General features: G+C 37.5%; 1 protein-coding gene across 1 annotated transcript; it reads left to right on the top strand.

Moving 5' to 3' along the window:
• The first annotated feature begins 9,470 nt into the window (after positions 1 to 9,470).
• Positions 9,471 to 25,709, top strand: CAMLG (calcium modulating ligand). The gene is given in 5 exon segments (XM_043989769.1): positions 9,471 to 9,570; positions 9,572 to 9,773; positions 12,242 to 12,699; positions 14,836 to 14,901; positions 23,853 to 25,709. Coding segments are annotated over 5 exon segments (981 nt in total). The 5' UTR covers positions 9,471 to 9,507; the 3' UTR covers positions 24,045 to 25,709.
• Positions 25,710 to 25,982: the final 273 nt, after the last annotated feature.

Raw genomic sequence — 25,982 nt, 5'->3', positions numbered from 1 at the left:
AAAGTACAAAACATCCATTTTATTCTAAAAGTAATTAGAGGGGCAGCTAGGTGGCGCAGTGGATAAAGCACTGGCTCTGGAGTCAGGAGTACCTGAGTTCAGATCCGGCCTCAGACGCTTAACCCTGGGCAGGTCACTTAACCCCAGTTGCCTCACTAAAAAAAAAAAAATTAATTAAAAGTAATTAGAGTTCTTATCCAAGCTTTGCATATTTGCAAGAGAAAAATATCTATATTCCATACTTTGTGGTTCATTGTGGAATTCTTTTAAAAAAAATTAACTTTTTTTTTAAAAAACCTAGATTTGGGATGAGTGGCTTTGAATCTAAGGCCTCAACTCTGAGATCAGTTATAATCTTTTTATTTTTGAAATAATTATGAATAATTTAATAGTTCTCACTCATTTTAAATATGGAGGACCTTTTTGGTATCAAATTTAACAGACCCCATGAAATCAGTCCCTTGATTGAGGAAATGATGAAAAAAAGCTACTTATGAATCCAATAACCTTTTTAAATGAATTTTTATTTTAATTAGAGCATCTATATGCATTTGAAAAATAGCAATTCATATGTGAGAATTTACAATGTATACAGAAATGCTCATTTTGCTTGGTGTTTAAGTTCAGAATAAAATAAATGAATAAAAAATGCATTATATGGTCTGCAAAATCTACATGTTCTTATCATATTTGACCATGCTAATTTGGGGGGGAGGGGAGAGAGGCTCCAAGCCTGTGACTCCATTGGAATAGGGGGCTACAAGTGTGCAGTAGGTAAGCTCTTTACACTAATACAGACGAAATTAGTTGGGTCACTGAGTTTGTAACTCACTCAGGTCACATAGTAGTAGGTGTTAAGAGATCTGACTTTAACCCAGGTCTTCCTAACTGTAAGGTGTCCAAACCTCCCATTCTTTATATTCTGTTAGAGCTAAACACTTTACAATTATTTTTAATGGCATACTTTGTATGCATATGGATTCCTGGATCCTGGAATTCTTTGGCCTAGGGACTGGGAACCACTGTTTATTTTATTTTTTCTTTTTGCAGGGCAATGAGGGTTAAGTGACTTGCCCAGGGTCACACAGCTATTAAATGTCAAGTGTCTGATGCTAGATTTGAACTCAGGTCCTCCTGAATCCAGGGCCCATGCTTTATCCACTGCACCACCTAGCTGCCCCTGGGAACCACTGTTTTACAAAACTGAAGAAAAATTTCAGATCCAGTGTGTTATTGGATTTTTGTGTATGTGGCAATTTCCACATCATATTTCAGGACCTGCTAATACTCAAAAACTAGGAAAGAGTTTCTCATAAGAGACATAAAACTGGATTATGGATTCAAATAGCCAGGGTCTTATATCACAGCAGTTAGTTATATAGGTACATATGGAATAGCTTTTGACTGCTTAACTGGAAAGAGTGGAGTTGTAAAAAGAGCACCAGACTTGAACCCAGGAAACCTGGGTTTGACTCCCATTTCTGACCCTAGTTTTGGAAACATTTACGTGTCATCTAACCTCTTTGCACTTCAGTTTCTTCATCTGTAAAAACAATGAAAATAATTGGATTACTTCACATGATTATTATAAAGAAGGTACTTTCAATATTAAGCCACCATATAAATGTAAATCATTATGTATTTAATTGCCTGAGGAGGACAGCTAGGTGGCAGTGGATAGAGTACTGGCCCTAAAGTCAGGAGAACCTGAGTTCAAATATCACCTCAGATACTTAATAGCTGTGGGACCCTAGGCAAGTCACTTAACTCCAATTGCCTTAAATGTCTGAGACCATCTCCAGTCATCCTGATATATATCTTATCACTGGACCCAGATGGCTCTGAAGGAGAAAGTGAGGTTGATGATTTTGCATGGCCCTCCCTCCCTTAAATCCAATTCAGTGCAAGTCATTACATCACCCCAATGTCATGGTTTTCTTTGAGAATAGCCAAACAACAACTGGCTGAGGACATGCAATTTACAGAGACCTGCTAGAAGACCAAGGAATAGGAGGTCTGTAAAGATGTGGAAAGATACCCATATCAGATTCTTGACCTTGTCTCTCTCAAAAACACTCGTATGAATGAAGGCAAGAAAGTTTAAAAATGGAGTTCATGTTATACTTAGAGAATCCTAGAGAATCAACTAAAAAACTACTTGAAACAATTAACTTTAGCAAAGCTTCAGGATATAAAAATAAATCTGCACTAGCTGTGTGACCCTGGGCAAGTCACTTAACCCCAATTGCCTCACTAAAAATAAAAAATAAAAAAAATAAATCTGCATAAATCATTTTTATACATAAACAACAAAGCTCAGCAGCAAGAGAGAAATACCATTTAAAATAACTGGACAATATAAAATATTTGGGAGTCTGCCTGCGAAAACAAAAACAGGAACTATATGAACACAATTACAAAGCACTTTTCACACAAATAAAATTAGATCTAAATAATTGGAAAAATATAATTTATTCATGGATAGACCAAGCTAATAAAAATGACAATTCTACCCAAATTAATGTACTTATTCAGTGCCATACCAATCACACTACCTAAAATTATTTTATAGAGCTAGAAAAAATAATAACTGCATCTGGAAGAACAAAAGTTCAAGAATATGAAGGGAACTAATGAAAAAAATGGGGGCAGCTAGGTGGCGTAGTGGATAGAGCACCGGCCCTGGATTCAGGAGGACCTGAGTTCAAATTCAGCCTCAGACACTTGACACTTACTAGCTGTGTGACCCTGGGCAAGTCACTTAACCCTAATTGCCCTGCAAAAAAAAAATGCACAGGAAAGGAGGCTGTCTGTACCAAATCTAAAGCAGTCATCAAAACTATTTGGTACTGGCTAAGAAATAGAGTGGTGGATAACTGGAATAGGTTAGGCACAGGAGACACAGTAGTAAATGACTATAGTGATCTACTATTTGATAAACCCAAAGACTCCAGCTTCTGGAATAAGAACCCACTATTTGACAAAAACTTCTGGGAAAACTAGAAGAGAGTATGGCAGAAACTAGGCACAGACCAACATCTTATACCTTATACCAAAATAAGGTCAAAATGGGTACATGATTTAGACATAAAGAGTGATACCATAGGCAAATTAGGAGAGGAAGGAATAGTTTTGCTCTCAGATCTATGGAGAAGGGAAAAATTTATGGCCAAAGAAGAGATAGAGAATATTGGGAAATGGAAAATGGATCATTTTGATTAAATTTAAAAGGTTTTGTACAAACAGAAGCAATGTAGCCAAGATTAGAAGGAAAGCAAAAAGCTAGGAAACAATTTTCACAACCAGTGTTCTGATAAGGGCCTCATTTATAAAATATATAGAGAACTGAATCAAATTTATAAAAATGCAAGTCATCCCCCAATTGAGAAATGGCCAAAGGATATGAACAGACAGTTTTCAGATGAAGAAATCAAAGCTATCTATTGCCATGTGAAAAAAATGTTCTACATCACTATTGATTAAAGAAATGCAAATTAATACAACTCTGAAGTACCACCTCACACCCATTAGATTGGCTAATCTTACAAAAAAGGAAAATAATAAATGTTGGAGGAGCTGTGGGAAAATTGGAACACTAGTGCGTTGTTGGTAGAGTTGCGAACTGATCCAACCATTCTGGAGAGCAATTTGGAACTATGCCCAAAGGGTTATGGGCTGTGCATAGCCTCTGACCCACTAATACCACTAACCATATGTGTATCCCAAAGAGATCATAAAAAACGGAAAAGGACCGACATGTACAAAAATATTTATAGCAGCTTTCTTTGTGATGGCAAAGAACTGGAAATTGAGGGAATGTCCATCAATTGGGGAAATGGCTGAACAAGTTGTGGTGTATTAATGTAATGGTATACTATTGTGCTATAAGAAATGATGAGCAGGAACAGTTAGGTGGCTCAGTGGATAAAGCACTGGCCTGGGATTCACGAGGACTTGAGTTCAAATCCAGCCTCAGACACTTGACACTTACTAGCTGTGTGACCCTGAGCAAGTCACTTAACCCTCATTGCCCTACAAAAATTTTTTTTAAAAAAGAAAGAAATGATGAGCAGGTAGATTTCAGAAAAACCTGGAAATACTTAAGTGGACTAATGCTGAGGGAAATGAGAAGAACCAGGAGAACATTGTTCACAGTAACAGCAACATTGTGTGATGATCAGTTGTGATATACTTAGCTCTTCTCAGCAATAAACAATAATCCAAGACGATTCCAAAGGACTCATGATGGAAAATGCTCTCCACATCCAGAAAAAAAGAACTGAGGAATCTGAATGCAGATTGAACCATACTATTTCTACTTTTAAAAATTTTTTTTTCTTTGTGAGGTTTTCCCCTTTTGTTCTGATTCTTCTTTCACAACATGACTAATGCAGAAATATGTTTAATATGATTGTACATATGTAACCTATATCAGATATCTTTTAATCTTGGGGAGGGGGAAAGGGAGGGAGAAATATTTGGAATTCAAAATGTTATAAAAACAAATGCTGAAAACTATCTTTACATGTAACTAGAAAAAATAAAAGACTATTAAGATTTTTAAAATATTTTTTCAAATGGAGTTCAAACTGGAAAAGATTAAGAACAGGTTGCCATTTCTAATGCATAATGCCCTTTATGGTTAGGTTATACCTGTCCATGAGACCATGAGGGAAGACTCACATGGCCCACTGATCCCTTATTCTTGCCTTGGGAAGAGCCTCGCACAGCTTTGCCAAGCAGGTAAAGGGATACCAGGTAGGTATTTCTGCCCAAATATATCACCAATATGTTTTGCCAATTAGTTATGGAAGTACAGGTACCACCCTGGAAGTATTCTTTAGTAAGAGAAAGATTTTCTAAAAATAAAATATAATTATGCAACTCAAGTTTTTATACTGGACAGGGAATTTTGGCAAAAGCAGAACATTTAAAGCAAAGGCAGACTTGAAGTGTACATGTACTTATTGACCTTTAAAAGGTGGCTTTTGACAAACAAGGGCAGCATTGTCCTAGGAGATGAGAAGGTCCCATAGACAAACCAACTACTTTGATCTTTATCAACATGGTAGCAATTTCTTTTGTAGCTCTGAAAATTGTATCTGTGTGCCTATTGCTAACATTTGCTCATAGCTGGAATGTCAGATTAAAGGATAGGTAACACTATATGAGATATATGTATGTGTGTGTATATATGTGAATTAGCATAACTCAACTAGAAGACTATCAATTTTAAACTTTTTGATGATCTTAAAAAAAGATAAACCCAACAGCAAAACAATATTTTTAAAATGTGTCATTCATTAAGAATGAATGGTTGGGGGGGGGCAGCTAGGTGGCTCAGTGGATAAAGCACTGGCCCTGGATTCAGGAGGACCTGAGTTCAAATCCAGCCTCAGACACTTGACACTTACTGGCTGTGTGACCCTGGGCAAGTCACTTAACCCCCATTGCCCCACAAAAAAAAAAAAAAGAATGAATGGTCAATAAGGAGTTTAGATTATTACCCACTAATCTGCCAGGGGTAATTTGGTCAAGCTGCATAATAGTTCAAGTAGCCTTTCCTTTTATTAAGGAACAGTTTGAAAGGACAAAAGCTACTACTAAAATTATGTGACTGAAGCCAGTTTGGAATCACCATTAACCAAAAGTACTATGAGACAACCATATGAAAAAATAATAAGAAAAAGTACAAATCAAAATAATCCTGAGATTTCACATCCTGCAAATTGGTAAAGATGATCAAAGATAGAAAATACTCTCTGGGGCAGCTAGGTGGCACAGTGAATAAAGCACCAGCCCTGGATTCAGGATGACCTGAGTTGAAATCTGGCCTCAGACACTTGACACTTGCTAGCTCTGTGACCTTGGGCAAGTCACTTAACCCTCACTGACCTGGAAAAAAAAAGTGAATGTTGCAAAAAAAAAAATGGGGGGGGGGGGATGAGGGTTAAATGACTTGCCCACAGTCACACAGCTAGTAAGTGTTAAGTGTCTGAGGCCAGATTTCAACTCAGGTCCTCCTGAATCCAGGGCTGGTGCTTTATCCACTGTACCACCTAGCTGCCCCAAATGTTGCAAAATTTTAAAGAACAAGCATGGTTCAAAAGAAGAGATATGAGAAGACACTTCCACCTTTTCAGAGGTAGGAGGTCCATAAGTATACATTTAAATAGATTTTCTGATTTTTTTTTCATGTTTTTTTTTTCTTTTATCTTTACAAATATTATTTGTCATGGGGTGGCTTTCTGGGAAAGAAGGGAATTTGGGGGAAAATTAAAGAAAACAGAGTTCAGTTGTTTTTCTGTTGTGTCTGTTTGGGTTCCATTTGGGGTTTTCTTGGTAAAGATAATGCAGTGATTTGCCATTTCCTTCTCCAGCTCATGTTACAGATGAGGAAACTGAAGTAAACAGGATCAAGTGACTTGCCCAGGGGTATACAGTTAGGAAGTGTCTGAGGCCAGATTTTAACTCAGGAAGATGTCTTCCTGACTCAAGGTCTCCACGGCTCCACCTTAGGAAACGAAAGACATCAATAAAAACTTAAAAAAAATTTTTTTTAAGTAGTATGGAGTTGTGCAAAAATTATGCATAGCCTTGGAATTAGAGGACCTAGGTTTGATTGCTGATTATGCCATATATTTAGCTATATGACCTGGGGCAAGTCACTTCATTTCATTGGGCTTCAGTTTCCTCATACGTAAAATGCTGGGTTGGATCAGATAATTTCCCAAATCCTTCTAACTCTAAATTTTATGGATTTTATAATAGGGATATGATTACAGTAAACCGTAAGCACTACACTATTAATCATACACTGAAGTATGAAAGATAAACCAAATTAAAACTTCCAATAAAGTATTAATGTCAAGAAAACTAAATTCTGCTGTTTTTGCATGCTTTTAATCATTTGGCTGTCAAATGTGTATATGACTGTGAGAGAGATTCAATGAAGTGCAAGTTTCTATGCTTGATACAGCTACTGGAAGAATTTTTTGTGTTGTTAACCAATTCATTTGTTGCTTTTGATTTTGGAAATTAAAGAGTGATGCTTCTGAACTAATCTCGAAACTGAAATGGCCACTCTGGATAGTGTTGCAAGTCCACTTATCAACTTCACCTCTATATTTGAACGTAATTGTCATTTAAGTTTTCTGGAATCCAGTTCCATACAATTTCTCTAAGTTGTGAATAGATCTCTTCCCTTTGCAACTTGGAATTTTATATTTGATTCTGGAAGGAAAGAGCCACTGGAATTTGTGGAATACAGGGAAGTGAGAAGATCTGACTTGTGCTTTATGAAGATAACTTTGCTGAGTGCAGTATGAAGTCAAGTGGGAAAAGTTTAGGCAGGGAGGCCAACCATAAGGGTGATGAGGCCTGCACTAAGGTGGTGGTGATGTGGGATGGAATTTGGGGTCAAATTGATCGTGAGTTGTCCCAAAAGAATTACAAGACTCAGTGACTCAGTTTCCTAAATTTTATTGCAACACTGTGGGTGACCACAGGGAGAGAACCAGAATATTGGAAAGGTATCCCTCCAATAGTGAAAGAAAAGACTGTTATATTTATAGTATGGATAAATTGATATTATTATAATAATTATGATAATCTCCACCTTGGGGAGGTACAGGGGAGGGCGTGTCCTCATTATAATATTCTCCACTTAGGGGTGTTACAGGGGAGGGCTTATCCTAATTTGGAGTTCCTGGGTTCCTAAATCAACCCCTGAAGTGGGTAACTTTTTCTGTGGAAGTGTGTTTTGGGGGTTTACGGGTCATAGGTGAACCTGGGGACAAATTTGGCCTTTTCTGTGCATGTCTGTTTCTGATTCCCATGGCTAGTTTCAAAATATAATCATTTTTCATTAGAATTTCTATAGGTTGTCCCTTTACTTTATTGTTATTTTGACCTGACCCGGTTTGGTTTGTTATGGATGCTTATCACTGTGGGTCTGAGAACCTAGCTTAAGTTATCCGTTAACTGGGATCTGACTCCCTTTTAGAGCTAATATCTGTATTAGAGCTTGGGTCTTAGGTTTTTCTATTAACCCTTTTTTCACCTCCTACATCAGTGGCAGTGTCAGAGGAAAGAAGGGGGTATAAAGAGATGTTGTGAACGTAGAATTGACAGGAGTAGGAAAACAGAATTGAGAAATGATTGCCTAGGTTTCAAGCCATTGTGACTGGGAGGATGGTTAACTTTCTCAAGGTATTCAACACAAGGATTTTTTGCTTCTTTCCCAATTCCTCCACTTTCCAGAGGAACCATGTCTAAAATAAAAATTTTTGACACTTCCTTATTAAATGTAACACTGAGGGCGGCTAGGTGGCGCAGTGGATAAGGCACCGGCCCTGGAGTCAGGAGTACCTGAGTTCAAATCCGGCCTCAGACACTTAACACTTACCAGCTGTGTGACCCTGGGCAAGTCACTTAACCCCAATTGCCTCACTAAAAAAAAAACAAAAAAAAATGTAACACTGACAAATAGTAACTGGAAGATGTGATCGATATCCAGGATTTCAGCCACAGAAAGGCTCAAATCCAGCAAGCTTTTCCGTAAAGTGGGTTAAGATAGCAATTGACCACCTAGACGAACTGTAATTGCTCATATCATAAAACTGGGGCTTTCTCATTTCTTCCTCAAATTACTTTTCCTAGACCAATAGAGTTGGACAGTCATTAAAAAAAAAACCCCAAAAACTGTTAGCCCTAGGGAGTTTCATTGTACCATAAAAAATTATAGGATGCATCCAACTTAAGCCTTGGCCCCGTGATTAGTTACCATTTTACTAGCGGCTACTTTAGGGTTTATACAACTCCTGAGCTTATGAAAACCGAAATTCTGGTAGATACGGGTGTAAATAACGTATTATGAAAATTGTGGTTTTTTTTTTAAACCGGGGCCATGTACCCGTGTCCCATCAAATAATCTTCCTCTAGGCCAGGGCGGCAGAAAGTAACTTGTCCCAGGTGAGTTGCTGCACTGGCTCGTCTCCTTCCCTTTCACTAAAAGGGCCGGTGACCCTGGGAAGGCTGGGCCTGGGTTTCACCGGGAATCTCTATTAGCCCAGCGCGGGTCCGAGGCCTTCCCTCCAGCCGCAGGGCCAAAGGGTCGACTGAGCCCGGCCTGGAGCACCCTTGGCCAGGGCTGTTCAGTCCTGGGCACATACTTTCCGCTCCTGGCCCCGAGTTACTATCTCCTGGCTCTGAACGTATAAAAATCCATCCTCTCTCCCCTGCTGCCTCGCCTAGATGTCCAAAGTTAGTCCTTATAACGAACTCGTAGGTGTCGAAGCCAGAGAAGAGGCTGCCTGCCCTAAAGATGGCGCCCCGTCACGTGGTCCGAAACCGGGGCGGGGGGAGGGGCGGCCTCGAGCCCCCTCAACGAAAGGCGTTGGACGTCTACAGTGCGTTTGCGCGCGGGGTTGGGGTGGGGAAGGGAGGGGCGGGGCAGTGCGTTCCCTAGGTCCCCTGGCTTTGCGCGAGCCTAGGGAAGAATGGGACATGCGCGTTCCCCGGGGAGTGGGCCCATTGTGTGAGGGGGACCAGCGGACAGCTGCTACTGCTTTGGGTGGCGCCTCCTCAGGCTGGGATGGAGCCGTTGACCGTCGCTACCGGGGAAGACGGGCCCGGACCCCCTGGGCCTTCGGAGAGCGGGGGTCTGTCCGCTTCCCAGCGCCGGGCGGAGCTGAGGCGAAGGAAACTGCTGATGAACTCGGAGCAGCGAATCAACCGGATCATGGGCTTCCACCGGAGCGGGAGCGCCACGGGTGAGAAGCCGGGGCCCCCTGCTAAGTCCCCGGCCCTCGATGACAGTCCGTAGGGGCACCCCTCGCGCCCCAACTTAACCCTCTGCGGCACCTGGCTCCCCGCCGGGACCCCGGGCGTCCTCCGCTCCTCCTCGGCATAGCCCTGGCTCCGCCTCTACCTGTGCCCAGCCCCGGGAGGGGAAACCCCGAGGGCCCAGCCTCCAGCCCTGTCCATCCCCCTGCCCCAGGCTCCCCGCGGGGGACCCCTGCCCTTCTCCACATCTCAGCCGAGCCCAGAGGCGCGACCTAAGTGAAAGTTTCCCTCCCATCTCTGCAGTCCTCTGCCAGCCCCAGCAAGACTGCTTTCCTGGCTACCCCAAAAGGCATTTTCCCTGTTGAGCCCCTTCCCCAGGACAGACTGACCGACCCCAGAGTGGTAGACTCGTCCCCACTGTGCACTCTGATTTATTTGCCTTTCCCCAAAGTCTACACACACACATAGACTTTCTCACACCTCTCATCTCTCACCTCTTTAAAAAAAATGATTGTACTTTGCATTTATTACCCGCAAGATTGGTAACCTGTGGGCCTGCTGAATCAGGGATAGGAATGATGGGATTGGGAGGGAGGGAGGGCCGGTTCTTAGCTGTTCCCTTCTGTCTAAATAGCTAAGAGATGTATTACATTAGTGGAATCGATTATTTTTAGGTGCTATCTTTTTGCTTTTGTGTCTTTCCCATTCCTTGTTTTTTGATCCTGTGAGGCAGAGAAGAACAAAGCCTATCATTATTTTGCTTTTTCACCTCTAGATATCCCAATAAACCACCTTTACTGAGTTTAGAGTTGTTAGTGAGGGTGGTACAAATCTTATAAGGATGTTCTAATGGCACTGAAGTAAAAGAATTGTTTTTAACTAAACAGGTTACATTTAGGGAAAGTTTTCCATGTGGAATAACTGTGAATAGTAACTTTGATTTTGAATATGTTTAGTGTACTCTGGTAGGCCCCTGACAAGGCATAAATTGAAAGAAGACATAGTCTTTACCCTTTGGAAGCTTAAAAGTTAGTAATTTGCAAACCGAATTTAAAAACTACTTTTAATCTGCATTTTATCCCAGTTTGTACTTCCAATTTCATTGAACATTTCCTTTATTAAATAGCCTTTTTCACCACTTAAAAAGCAATAGCAGATTTGTATGTATTTTTGTGAAGAAGTAGCAGTACTCTGGGTAGACTCAGTTACAGAAACATAGCCTTGCAAAATTTAAGGTGATAGTTTGTTCTTGTTGAGTCATTTCAGTCATGTCCAACTATTCATGACCCCTATTTGGGTTTTTCATGGCAAAGATACTGAAGTGGTTTGCCATATCCTTCTCCAGCTCATTTTATAGATAAGGAAACTGAGGCAGACAGGGTTAAATAACTTGTCCAGAGTCACATAGCTAGTAAGTGTCTGAGGCCTGGATTTGAACTCCTTAGACCAAGCCTATTCACTGTGCCTCCTGGCTGCCCAAGGCAATAGATATATATCTCTATTTATACATACATATTATATTTATGCATATAATTGCATATTATTGTATACATATATGCATGGGAGCTGGAAAAATGTAGGAACATTGAAGTATATTTCAAGTACCCAAAAAGATATTTAGAAACAACAGGGTATAATAGAAATAACCTTGGATTTAGAGTCAATTGAGATCTATTTTAGAAACCCACCTTTAACACTTAACAACTTTTGACCATGGGCTAGTTAGTGTCTGTTAACCTTTCTGAATTTCAGTTGGATTATATCCAAAACAAGGATAATGCTTCAATCACCTACCTCCCAGGGTGATGGTGAAGATTGTATGAGATAGCATATATAAAGCACTTTGTAAACTTTAAAGTGCTGTATAAGTGTCAGGAATAAAATAATTTTTTGTCAAGTGATAAAAGTACCTCTTCACTATCATTTTCTAGTGCATTTCCCCCCTTTCTTGAATTACTACTATTTTAATCTTGCCCATTTTTACTTGGCAAATCCTAACTTATCTTTTCAGGACCTTTTGGAAAGAATAACATTTTCAGATCTTTAAGAATATGTCAGTATACAATTCTGTAATAGAAAGATCACATTATCAGTTACTATTTTATTTAGCCACACCCTGTACAATTTGAAATTCATATTTAATAACCAGTTTTAATTTTAGATGAAAAAGAACAGAAATCCCTGTCCCCATCAAACTCATATTACATCCTCTGAAAGAACATATCTTTTCTGTCTTGTTTAGTTTTAATCTTTCACAACGGTGTATCTGGGGATATATTTTGTTATTTTTGTTTTGTTGTTATTTTGTTGATAGTTTTTGCAAAGTCTTTAATAAATTAGATTCAGAACCATAATTTTTAATACATATAGTCTCCTTATCTCTGTAGCAAGCTCTGTATTAATACATACCATCTTGACTATCACCTAGCATGCATGCTTTATTTTTTTTCCTCAGAAGAAGAAGTGAATACAGAATCAAAGCAGCGTGACACTGATAAGCTGAACTCCCTCACTGTTCCTTCAGTTTCAAAGCGTGTAGTGCTGGGTGATTCTACTAGCCCAGGAACAGTGGACCACCAGGGCGGCATTACAGAGATCAAGGGAACCCAACTGGTAGATAAAAAAGACTCTTTGATCAATCCACCTGAGGGGAGTAATGACAGTAACCTTGAACTTCGTCATCGGAAAAGAGATCTTACAACTGAAACTGTCCAGAGAAGCTCTCAGCATGGCTTAGACCAGTATCTTTCCAGATTTGATGAAGCAATGAAGTTAAGAAAACAATTGATTAGTGAGAAACCTAGTCAAGAGAATGGAAGTACAGGGGAAGAATTCGATACTTTTCGAATTTTCAGATTGGTGGGATGTGCTCTGCTTGCCCTTGGAGTTCGGGCTTTTGTATGCAAATATTTGGTAAGGAAAGAACACTAAGATACTAACAATTACCAGGTATTTCAAATCTAAAAATAAGGTCCTTTTCAAAGTTCTTTACTAACATTAGTAGATTAATATTACCAACCTTGGGAGTTTTTTGATAATGAAATTCTGTTATTCAAGAGTTACATAGGTGGGGGGCAGCTAGATGGCACAGTGGTTAAAGCGCTGGCCCTGGATTCAGGAGTACTTGAGTTCAAATCCAACCTCAGACATTTAACACTTACTAGCTGTGTGACCCTGGGCAAGTCACTTAACCCCCATTGCCCCGCAAAAAAAAAAAGGAAAAAAAAAGAGTTACATAGTATGGTGCTCTGGTTAATGAAATTGTTCCTAGTAGAGATCATGTGTACCATATGTTAAATACTATTTTTCAAATAATTCAAATGTATTGAAATAATTCTATACTGAACATAACCTATTTCTTTTGACTACCATTTATCTTTACTGTGAAGTGTCCAAGTGCTTCTTATTCAAGAGTTTAAATTGACAGAATACTGGATAATGAAATCTACTGTAGTAATTACGTTTTACAGTGAAGGAGCATATGCAGAGAAGCTAAGAAATAGTGCTGTTTCTTTTCTTTTTTTTTTTTAGTGAGGCAATTAGGGTTAAGTGACTTGCCCAGGGTCACACAGCTAGTAAGTGTTAAGTGTCTGAGGCTGGATTTGAACTCAGGTACTCCTGACTCCAGGGCCGGTGCTCTATCCACTGCGCTACCTACCTGCCCCAGTAGTGCTGTTTCTTAAAGAACATTCCCTGTACTCAAGATAATGTGTATTCAGTTAGAAAGCTGATTATTATAAATATCAAAGATAAAAATATATTACTGTAAATAGAAGAAAAAAATTGGTAGTTTTATACTCTACATGACACCAAAACTTAATGAGAGGGAACAAATAGCTTTTCTACAACAGGCATGATGGAACTATTTTCAAAACTTTAGGGTCTGTGTAAGGTCTTATCTTCTATATTACTAAAAAGTTGCCTCTGGAATCATGGGAGAACAGAGTTTTCCAAATAGGTTGATTTTCCAGATAAGCATTGTAACTTAAAAAAATTATGGAACATTTTATCTTCTTAAATATTTTTAACAATTTTTTTAAATAATTCCGTGTTTTACTTAGGAACTGTAGTCATGAACATAATTTCTGTATTTGGTCTACCCCTTTTAAAAATGTGAACTTTACATTTTAGATCCTTTTCAGTTACAGGTGTTAGTATTTTTTTAGTAAGGAATGACAGTATAGTTAGCTAAATTATAAGCAGCAGCAAACATATACTCACTGTCCATTGTTGTATGTCTATAATCCAATGGTGATCTCTTCAGAAGCTATTGCAATATGTAGGGCTATTAATCATTAAATTAAACCTGCCCGGATTCTCGTGCTTTTAAAATTCTTAAATTTTATTTGTAGTATTTCTATAACATCCTAACCTCATCTACTTCTAATCTGCTATGGGCTAAAAAACCAGATAACCAACTTTGCTAAAATTATGTCAGAAATAAAAGTGAGCAGGCCACGAGTGAAAACTTGATGAACTTTATTATTTATAGATTATAAGAACCTGGAATTTGGGGGGAGGGGATAAATTCTGATTGAGATTTTCATATTTTTGAAAAAAGACTTCCAGGTAACTACATAAAATATATTTACAACACTTGTCTTGTAAATACACAGAATGTATTTTTAACACCTCCCTCTACTCTGTACCCCCTCCTAACATATACATGTGTATGTTTGTATGCCTACATACAAACAATACATATGCATATATGTGTACATATATACACAAGAGTACATGTGCGTATCTCCACATAATTTTTGAGCCACTCATAAGGAAAGACTTGTTTAGCTGGAAGTAACAAGCCATTAAAAGAAATGGGCATTTGTCCAAATGTTGACTTAGAAAATTTTGCAACAACGTTTATGAATAAAATTCCTTTGTCCTCTTCATCTTTGTTTCTATAGAAACAATATTCTTTAAAACAACCTAAAATTAAGCATTTTACTGTGATTTTAAAGTTGAATCTTGCTGTTGGTATTAATTTGACTTAATGTAATTTCTGAATAATTTGTACACTAATAGCTTATTTTCTTTTTTTCTTTACAGTCCATATTTGCTCCATTTCTTACTTTGCAACTTGCATTCATGGGATTATCTAAATACTTCCCAAAGGTAAGTTAAGTTATACCTATAATATATACAAATCTTCCAATTTTATTCAAGTTGTGCTTAGGTAATTTAAAAAAGCTAATAACACTATGTTCTAAATCATAAAATCTTAAAAAAAATTGATGACTATTTCAGCATAAGTGATATCCTTTGTAAGCATATGTATTTTATTTTATACATTTAAAAACATTCTGAGAAGGGATCTGTAGACTTCACCAGACTGTGAAAGGGGTCTATAACACAAAAATGTTGAAGAACCCTGGGAAATGAATTGTATTCTTCAGCACCAATAATTTAATTCAACAAGCATTTATTAAACACGTACTTTATGCTAAATACTGAACTAGGCACAAGGGATACAAAGAAAAAAATGGAAATGATCCTTGTGTTCAAGGAGCTAAAATTCTACAAGTAAGTTGGTACTTAGTAAGTCAAGCACTGTTGTTCAGTGACTAAAATTATCTCAAAAATGGCTTTTCATAAAGGGTTGGACCCAAAGAGGAAAAGGAAAAAATATATTTGCCTTCCTTCTTGGGTGAGGTGGTGAACTTTGATTGTAAAACATTGAATTTACTGTAAGACACAGCTAATGTATTGATTGATTTTGCTGCATTTTTTCCCCCTTTTTAATTTTTTTAGAGGATAGTGTTTTTCCTCTTCAACATGAAAGTCCTTCAGATACTTGAAGATGGTTATTTTGTCCCCTAATTTTTTTTTTCTTCTCCTGCTAACTCCATTTCAAGCAGTTCTCACGTGGCATAATTTCAACACCCTCTACCATCTTGGCTATTTTCCTCTGGATATTCTCCAGCTTTTCAGTGTCCTCCTTAAAATGTGGCACCTAGAATCAAACACAATCCTAAATGTAATCTCTCCATGGCAGAAAAGTAGTGGACACGTTTGGATACTATGTTTCTCTTAATTAAGACTGAGATTATATTAGCTTTTTGTCTGTCATACTCTTGACTCCTATTGAATTTATCATTCCCTAAAAATCAGATATTTTTCTGGTGAACTTCCCTTCTTGTACTTATGTTGTTTGTTTTTTTAAAACCTAAGTTAAGGGCAGCTAGGTGGCACAGTGGATAGAGCATTGGCCCTGGCTTAAGGAGGACCAAGTTCAAATCTGGCCTCAGACACTTTACACTTATTAGCTGTGTGACCCTGGGCAAGTCACTTAACCCCAATTGCCTCACCAAAAAAAACCCCAACAAAAACCTAAGTTAATTTATTCTGATTAAATTACACCACTTTAGACTCAATTCAATCTTTTGATATTTTTCTGCCAAGAAATTTTTGGATCCTGAATTTATCGTCTTGCTTGTTCACATCCCCCCACCCCCCAACCTTGTATTAGCTATACTTTTTTCCAGATCCTTGATAAAATTGCCAAACAGCATGGGGCCAAGCACAAAATTCATGAACACTAACCAAAGATCTTCCAAGTTGATATCAAACCATTAATTACTATATTTTGCACTTGGTCATCCAACTATTTACAATTTCTATATCTACCTGTCATCTAATCCAGGGCTTCTTAAACTTTTTCCACTCATAATCCCTTTTTGCTTGAGAAATTTTTAGGCAACCCTGGGTATATGGGTACATAAAATAGGTATAAATAACCTTTTACTGTTGCCAAATTTTTTGCAACCCCCACATTCAGTTATATGACCCCATATGAGGTCACCACCCACAGTTTAAGAAGCTTTGATCTAATCCACATATCTAGCTTGTGGACAAGACTAGTCTTAGAGACTTTGTCATTTACTTAGTTAAAATCTGGATAAACTATATTAACTGTGTTCCCCTAATCTACCAGGCCTTCCAACCTAGTAATACTCTTTTTTTGGTTTGTTTGGTTTTTTTGAGGCAATCGGGGTTAAATGACTTGTCCAGGGTCACACAGCTAGTAAGTGTCAAGTGTCTGAGGCTGGATTTGAACTCAGGTCCTCCTGAATCCAGGGCTGGTGCTCTACCCACTGTATCACCTAGCTGCCCCTAGTAATACTCTCTTGTCAAAATAGCAAATGAGGTTAGTCTGATATGATGAATTGACTACTAGGATAACATGGGTAGTAAGTGTCTAAGGGAGGATTTGAAGTCAAATCTTCCTAACTCCAAGTTTAGCACTTTTCTCCAAATTTCGGAGGAGTTAGATCTCTTCCAGAGCCTCCTGACTTAGCTAATTTTATCTTAGACTTCATTAAGAGAAGCATAGTGTCTGTCCACACTTCCACTGTTTTTCTGCTCTGGTTAGACTAGACTATATTCTTTTATAAAAAATAATAAACATTTTTATTTAAAGTTTTGAGTTCCAAATTGCAGCAAGCAATCAGATATAGGTTATACATGTGAAATTAGTCATTTTGTCTAAGAAAACTTAGATAAAAGAAAAAAATGAAAGGGAAAAAATAGCTTGTTTCTGTTTTTGTTCAATCAATATCAGTTCTTTCTTTGGAGGTGGATAGTATGCTTCATCGTTAGTCTTTTGGGATTGTCTTGGATCATTGTATTGCTGATAATAGTTAAGTCATTCACAGTTCTTCATTGAACAACATTCCTGTCACTATGTACAATGTTCTTCTGGTTCTACTCACTTCATTATACATCAGTTCATTACAAGTCTTTCCAGGCCTTTCTGAAATCATCCTGCTTGTAATTTCTTATAGCACAATAATATTACATCACTATCATATAACATAGCTTGTTTAGCCATTCCCCAAAAGATGGGCATTCCTTTTATTTCCAATTCTTAGCCACCACAAAAAGAGCTGCTATAACTTACACAAATAGGTCTTTTACTCTTTTTTGCGATGTCTTTGGGATATAAACTTAGCAGAGGTATTGCTAGATCAAAGGGTATGCACAGTCCTGTAGCCCTTTGGGGATAATTCCAAATTGCTCTCCAGAGTGGTTGGATACATTCACAACTCCACCAACAATAGATTAGCATCCCAGTTTTCCCACATCCTCTCCAGCATCCAGTATTTTCCTTTTTTGTTATTTTTGCCACTCTGATAGATGTGAGGTGATACCTCAGAGTTCTTTTAATTTGCATTTCTCTGATCAATAGTCATCTGGAGCATTTTTTCATATGACTATAGATACCTTTGATTTCTTTGTCTGAAAAATGCCTGTTCATATCCTTCGACCATTTATCAATTGGGGAATGACTTGTGTTTTTATAAATTTGACTCAGTTCTCTATATATTTGAGAAAGGGGGCCTTTATCAGAGATATTTGTTTCAAAAATTCTTTCTCAGTTTTCTGCTTCCCTTATAATCTTGGTTACATTACTTTTGCGCAAAAACTTTTAAATTTTATATAATCAAAATTATCTATTTTACATTTTGTATTGCTCTCTATATCTTCTTTGGTCCTAAATTCTTCCTCTGTCCATAAATCTGACAGATAAACTATTCCATGCTCCTTTTTTTTTTTTTAAGTGAGGCAATTGGGGTTAAGTGACTTGCCCAGGGTCACACAGCTAGTAACTGTTAAGTGTCTGAGGCCGGATTTGAACTCAGGTACTCCTGACTCCAGGGCCGGTGCTCTATCCACTGCGCCATCTAGCTGCCCCCTCCATGCTCCTTTTATGGACTACATTATATTCTTTTTTTTTTTTTAATTTATTTATTTATTTTGCAGGGCAATGGGGGTTAAGTGACTTGCCCAAGGTCACACAGCTAGTAAGTGTCAAGTGTCTGAGGCCGGATTTGAACTCAGGAACTCCTGAATCCAGGGCCGGTGCTTTAACCACCGCGCCATCTAGCCGCCCCTACATTATATTCTTGATAGAGCTATGTTGGCTGTACATGATTACCACTTACTTTTCTATCCATTAACCATCCCGTAAATAATACATTATAGAATTTTGCCATCAATCAAAGATTGCTAACCTATATTGCATTTTCTTCCCTTTCAAAAATTACAACATTTTCCCTTTACATTCTTATTCTATCTCTTACATTCTCTGTAATCTTTGAGGAATCACTGAAAGTAGCTTAAGCAAATGCATTCTTTGCTTCTTAAAATACTCTGAGATGTTTTCATCTGGGCTTCATCAAGGATAGCTAGGAGCTATACATCTTGTGTATCATTGTTATCAATTTTCTTTTGGCCATGTTTGTTCTGTTCTTTGTAGTCCAAAGATCATTTCTTGGCAAAGAAGCAGTTGAGAGTTGTGTTGCTCCTCCTTTTCTTTTCTGCTATTATCATCCCATCTACACTGAGCAGCAGTCCTGTACCTTTGAAGCTTCCATCTTTCTTCTGTTTCTAATCATTTCTTTACTGCATGCTCTTTCAATTTTTGTGAGTTTTCCCCAAAATTAAGTCCTTGACTCTCAGCTCTTTCTATATTGTTCAGTTGGAAATTTCATTTACCTATTTCCCATGATTTCAACTATCACCTTTATATATAGGCCAGTCACATCTGTGTATTTGACCCAGATATCCTGGGTTTTTCGCTTGACTCTTAGATATTTCCATTGTGGTGAGTAAAACTATATGTGGGCACCTTATATCTGTCCCAAGTTTGGGGAAAATTAGCTGGGGTTTCTAATATGTTGCTACTTATAAGATAGAAGCTTTAGCACCAGTTTGGGGGCAGTAAGTATTTATTAAAGCATATTAGGTATTAGTAAAGATAGAGCACATTGCCCTGAAAGTTAGGAAAGCTTCACCAGGATCTAGGGAAGAAGAGAGAAAAGACGCCTTCACTTACAAGTGAATCTTAGGCCAAAAAGGAAGTCTCTATGCCTGTGTGAGCTGAAGCTTCCTGTGGGTCCTGACAAGAGGTGGTCCTTACACACTTTTTCAAGCTAATTGGCTAGCATCACCCAAATCCATTGGTTCACTGGACTTGAGGACGGTCCATGAGCAGAACTTCCCGAGTTCAGAGAACACACCCCCTGAGGGCCAGGCTCTCAGGTAGGTGTGGTTTCAACCAAGTCAACTTTAAGTGACTTAATCAGCAAAGTCAATCCAATCAATCCCAATATTATCCTCTGAGTGTGATCTCTGGGCTTCCAAAAATACATTGTTTTCTCACACCACTCAGGTTAGTTTTCAACTTAAATATATCTTAAAATCCAAATCATTATATTCAGATTCTTAAATGGATTTCTGATCTCATAATGTTTCCTCTAACTTTACAAGTTTGAATCTATTCATCCTTGTCTGTCCTTTCTGAGTCTTGTTCATGTCCTTTTATAATATTGGAAGCTTTCGTTTCTTTCTCATAACATCATGGGTATACTAGTAGAGCACCTGAACCATCAACCTATCATTTGTATAAATACAACCAGTTTGTCCCTAACCACTCAAAAGTCTGGAAAGAGCACTAGACTTGGAATCAGGAAAATTTGAGTTCAAATCCTGTTTTAGACATTTATTAACTTCATTTAACCTCTTTCAGCTTCAGTTTTCTCATCTGTAAAATGGGAATAATGATAGCTTCTACCTTACAGGTTGTTAAAAGAGTCAAATGGGAATGCGTGTGTGTGTGTGTGTGTGTGTGTGTCTGTATTTGTATATGTAGACACACACAGAGTGCCTTATAAATGTTTATTGTACTGTATTCTGGGGCTTGATCCAATCACTACAATGTTTTTTGCAAAAAGGAGCACCTAGAGGATATTCACTATTCTCAGGAAATCCCTCATTAATTTTTATTCTCCATCAAATTGGCAAACATGTCTGCCTGTTTTATGCCTTGCCTGGTGTTTACTATAAGAGGATTATTTAGGGGCAGCTAGGTGGTGCAGTGGATAGAGCACCGTCCTGGATTCAAGAGGACCTGAGTTCAAATGCGGCCTCAGACACTTAACACTTATTAGCTGTGTGACCCTGGGCAAGTCACTTAACCCCAATTGCCTCACCCCCCCCCAAAAAAAAAGAGGATTATTTAACCGTGCTACTTCTGTTATATCTTCCAAGGAATTTTGAATGATTTTATGTAAGTGTATGAGAAAGACTTTTTTGGAAGAGCCTTTAAATGAGCATTTTCCTTTTTCATAATAAACAGTGAGTTTATCTCTACGTAGCCTTGTCAATTACATAGTAGAAAAAATGTCCATTGTAGAATTCTGTAAAAACAAAATAAATCCCATTTCTACTATTACCTTTGTCAGAGATATCCCCTTAATACAGATGTAGATGAATCTCATTAAAGTTTTTGTATAAATGCAAAAATAGATATACAAGTCAATAATTGTTAATGTTCTTTCTGTCACTTTTTTTAAATTAAAAAAGTCTAGAATTTCCTTTCATGACTTTGGCATCTTTCCTTTCTTCAGGAACCTGAGCATCACAATTTTGTTACTTCTAATAAGGATCTTATCTGTATATATGTGGTCCAATCTGGATACTTTTACCATCTTTATTCTCGAGTGCTATTTCTGCTTCTGCTGTAAGCAGATTTGAGACTGTGATTCCACATGCCATGACCTTGATAGTGAAAAGTTAATATAAAAGTATTTGTAGATATTTTCCATTTTTTCACTTTATTAACCTTCCATGTTCATTTTTTGTTTGGTTGGTTTTGGTTTTTTTTTTTTTTTTTGTGAGGCAATTGGGGTTAAGTGACTTGCCCAGGGTCACACAACTAGTAAGTGTTAAGTGTCTGAGGTCGGATTTGAACTCAGGTCCTCCTGACTCCAGGGCTGGTGCTCTATCCACTGTGCCACCCTAGCTGCCCCCATGTTCATTTTTAAATGTCCTCAGAATGACTTATTTGGTTGTCTTGCCAAAATTTCTTTAAGCTGTTTTTAACATAGACTGCTTCTCTCTGCTTTATGAAGCTTTACTACTAATAATCATCCTTATTCTTGCTAAGATTTTACAGAGAAGTTTATAGTCTAAATTGATGTTGCCTCTAGCATTGCTTGTCAAGGTTAGCTAATATGTTTTTTTAGGCTTTTTTGATCTCCTTGTTATACAAATTGATTTAAATTGGCTAAACTCCTATATGAAATTACACTTGGTATTAATATATTTTTTGCTTTCCATTACCCGTTTTTATTATGTTTCCTGTTTAAATAGTTCAAGATTGAGTTGTTTCAATTGCTTTCATGTTTTCTTCTCATTATGATTCTTCTAGTCTCCATAAACTTACCTGTTCTTTTCTAGGGAAAAGCAAAGTCTTTGGTGTCTCTCTCTCTCTCTCTCTTTTTTTAAGTGAGGCAATTGGGGTTAAGTGACTTGCCCAGGGTCACACAGCTAGTAAGTGTTAAGTGTCTGAGGCCGGATTTGAACTCAGGTACTCCTGACTCCAGGGCCAGTGCTCTATCCACTGCACCATCTAGTTGCCCCAGTGTCTCTCATTTTTGATCCATGCTTTCTAATATATTTCTCCTCGTTCTCATTTATTTTCACTTTTTAAAAATTTTGTTTTTGTTTTGTGGGGCAATGAGGGTTAAGTGACTTGCCCAGGGTCACACAGCTAGTAAGTGTCAAGTTTCTGAGGTCAGATTTGAACTCAGGTCCTCCTGAATCCAAGGCTGGTGCTTTACCCACTGCACCACCTAGCTGCCCCTATTTTCACTTTTTGAAGTCACAGGATATCAAAGTATATATTTATATAATATTTGGAAGGTCTAGATCTTCCTAGAAATTCTCTTTTTGTCTTATTCCTTCTCATAAATATTGATGAATAAGGTGCAGCTATTTTGATGGTAGTATTTTTGCAAATTCATGACCTTGGCAATACAAGATAACCAAATGTCCCATGAATAATCTTTCTGATTGCTTTAGGGAGCATAATAAAACCAACTCCCCCAGTTCTTTTCTTTGTTTCTCCACAGAGTGAGTCCCTATGACCCATCCTTTCATTTAGGTTCAACAACTTCTTTCTAATGGTTTCATTTATATAGGTTGTGCTAGGTCAAGTTTGTAATGATTTGTGTCCTTAAGCAGTATACTCACTTGTGGGCCATTGAATAATGATCTCACATTTAGAGTCCCAACAGCCAAATTAAAGTCTGTGGATGGTTCAAAATGATTCTTATCATCTTTCCTTGCCTCTCTGCCTTCATTACTGCAGAAGGGGAAAGAGGCTACACAGGACTTACGGACTCAGGTCCCTTCTGAAACTCCCCTGGTAACATGCTTTGTTTCCCTAAAGGGTACAACCGTTCTCCTACTCAGGCAGATTTGAAATTTCAGTCATCTTTGACTCTTCCCTTAGTTCCTCATTTTAACTACAGCAATCACTAAAGTTCTGGCACTTAGTAGTTGTGAGACAGTTCGGCCATATTTTATTCAGCCAATAAGTTTATTCATCTATAAGTGATGGTAATTATGCTACCAATGCAGTGTAATCCAACAATCTTTTATTAAGCACCAAGGTACAAACACAATAGGAAAAACAGTCTATGATCTTAAGGAGCTTACTTCAACTACTAGGATACAGCACATAATTGCAAAGGTTATACATGATCATTGAGCAGGAAGGAGAAGAGTAATAACAACTGGGATACTCAGGAAAGGAATGTACCTCAAAAATGCCATGAGGCTCAAATGGGAATATACATAAGAAGGACTACGTAAATATTCACAATTGTGATTCTTTGCATCAACAATGTATGGCATAGTACACTTTGCATATAGCAGGTGCTTAGTAAACATTTGTTGATTTGATTTTTCTGTTCATTAATGCTTTAAAACTAAACTAGCAAGGCAGCTAGGTGGCTCAGTGGATAAAGCACCGGCCCTGGATTTAGGAGAACCTGAGTTCAAATCCAGCCTCAGACACTTGACACTTACTAGCTGTGTGACCCTGGGCAAGTCACTTAACCCTCATTGTCCCAGAAAAGAAAGAAAAGAAAAGAAAACTAAACTAGCAATTTGTATAGTAATGCTAAAAAAAAAAAGTCCAACGTTTTCACAGGATTTGTGTCATTTGCTGAAAGTTGTAATTGGATTTATTTATCCCTCTTTTTCTCTTCATTTAGAGTGAAAAGAAGGTGAAGACGACAGTACTAACTGCTGCACTTTTATTGTCTGGAATCCCAGCTGAAGTAATCAGTCGTTCCATGGATACCTATAGCAAAATGGGAGATGTTTTCACAGACCTTTGTGTCTACTTTTTCACTTTCATCTTCTGCCATGAACTCCTTGTTTTTTGGGGCTCTGAAGTTCCATGAAGGCTGTAGACTCCAAAAGAGTATCTTATAAAGCCAATTTTCTGTTCTCTACTACTCTAAGGGAAAGAAACCAGTTTATACTTTTATAGCATTCTTACTTGATAGGAATTTTAAAACCGCTGGATTATGAATGGAATGGCAGGGTCCCCAGTTTAAAAGTTTTGCGGTTTTACTAGTCCTGATGTGAAGAATAGATTACAAGTGTCATTCATTTATTTGTCTTACTCAATAAGAAGGTGTATCTGTTGCCCTTGCCTACATTCCCCTGAGGTTGTATTCTTTCTTTTTTGGCCCATAATAACATGACTATGGTCTTTGTGCTCTTTGCAGAACTGTTAAATATTGTCTTAGCCATCCCTAAGAACTGCTTCCAGTATTTGTTTTTCCTTCTCTTAAAATAAATGAGTCCATCTTCTACATAAATTTAAATTAACTGTGTGTTTTAACCTTCTTGTATACAGCATAACATCTAATAATTGACTGAATTAAACATTAGCTAATTTCCTCATTTTTCCTCATTGAAAACACATTTATTTTCAGTCTACCTAGTATTTAATCAAATAAAAGGAGTTCATTTATACCAAAAAAATTGGAGGAGACTTGGGAAATTATCTGTTGTGTTTCTCCTGCTTAATTAAAAAATGTTTTGGTTTAGTTTGAGTAATCAAAAATAATGGCATTCTAAACCTTCATTAACTCTTGTTGATTTAGTCTTATACTATTCTTATTTTCTTTCATTTGAACAAGGAAATGATTACTATTTGATAACTTATTGCCTCAGGTGTATAACCCAAAAGCATAGGAAAGTTTATACATTTTAATTGACTTTATAAGCTTATATTAATAAGTGCAGAAAAAGCTTTTGACAAAATGTAACACTCATTTCTATTAAAAAATAAATGGTGCTTTCCTTAAATGGTAAATAGCATATAAATAATGAGGATGGTTTCAGGGAGACCTGGTAAGATTTGTATAAATTGTTGTAAGTAGAACCAGAAAAAGCTATACAATAACAAAAATGTTGTAAGGACAACTTTGAAACACTTAACCCTAATCAGCACAATAATCACATTTCTAGAAGACTCATGAAGAAGAAATGAAGGAAATTGTTAGAAACTTTTGTCCAACTATATTCCAATAAAAACCAATGACTTAAAGGAAATGGATGCTATTCACTCCTGATAGGAAGGTGATGAATTCACAGTGTAGATTGAGACTTTTGGAGGGGGAGGGGGACACATGGTCATTGCAGGAATTTGTTTTGCCTGACTACATGTTTGTAATAGATGTTTTGTTTTTCTTGCCTCATTAATGTGGGTTGAGGGGGAGTATTGGAGGGAGTGAATGTGAGTCTTTGTAATATATCTGAAGCCAAGAGAAACATGATAGGGAAAAACTGGAGGCCTTTCCATTAAGATCTGGAATAAAGCAAGTATATTCATTATCACCACTATTATTTGATAGAGTACTAGAAATGCTTACGTTTAATAATAAGACAAAAATTGTAGGAACACATAAGCAAAACAATAATAGTTTTTGCTGATGTATCATATGATGGTACACTTGGAGAAACTTAAGTCAAATAAAAAATTGAAACAATAATTAGCAAAATTGCAGGATATAAAGTAAATCCACATAAATCATAGGCATTTTTGAATATTACCAAAAAAATCCTGCAAGAAGGGATAGAGAAACTTCAAAATAATTATGGAATATATAAAATACTTGGCAATCTACCCACCTAGACGTAGGAGCTATATGAATATACATATAAAAACTCTTTACAAAAGACCTAAATAAGTTAAAAATGTTAGATGCATAGGCCAAGCCAGTATAATGAAAATGATATTTCCTAAATAAATGTATTTAAAACAGTATCGATCAAAATATCAAAGTATTATTTCATAGAGTACAAAACATTGATGTTGATTTAAAGGA

This window comes from Dromiciops gliroides, chromosome 2 (assembly GCF_019393635.1).
Source record: "Dromiciops gliroides isolate mDroGli1 chromosome 2, mDroGli1.pri, whole genome shotgun sequence".
In the NCBI taxonomy this organism is placed as follows: Eukaryota; Metazoa; Chordata; class Mammalia; order Microbiotheria; family Microbiotheriidae; genus Dromiciops; species Dromiciops gliroides.
Note: the sequence above shows the minus strand (reverse complement) of the source record. Positions and strands in the feature narration are given on the sequence as shown.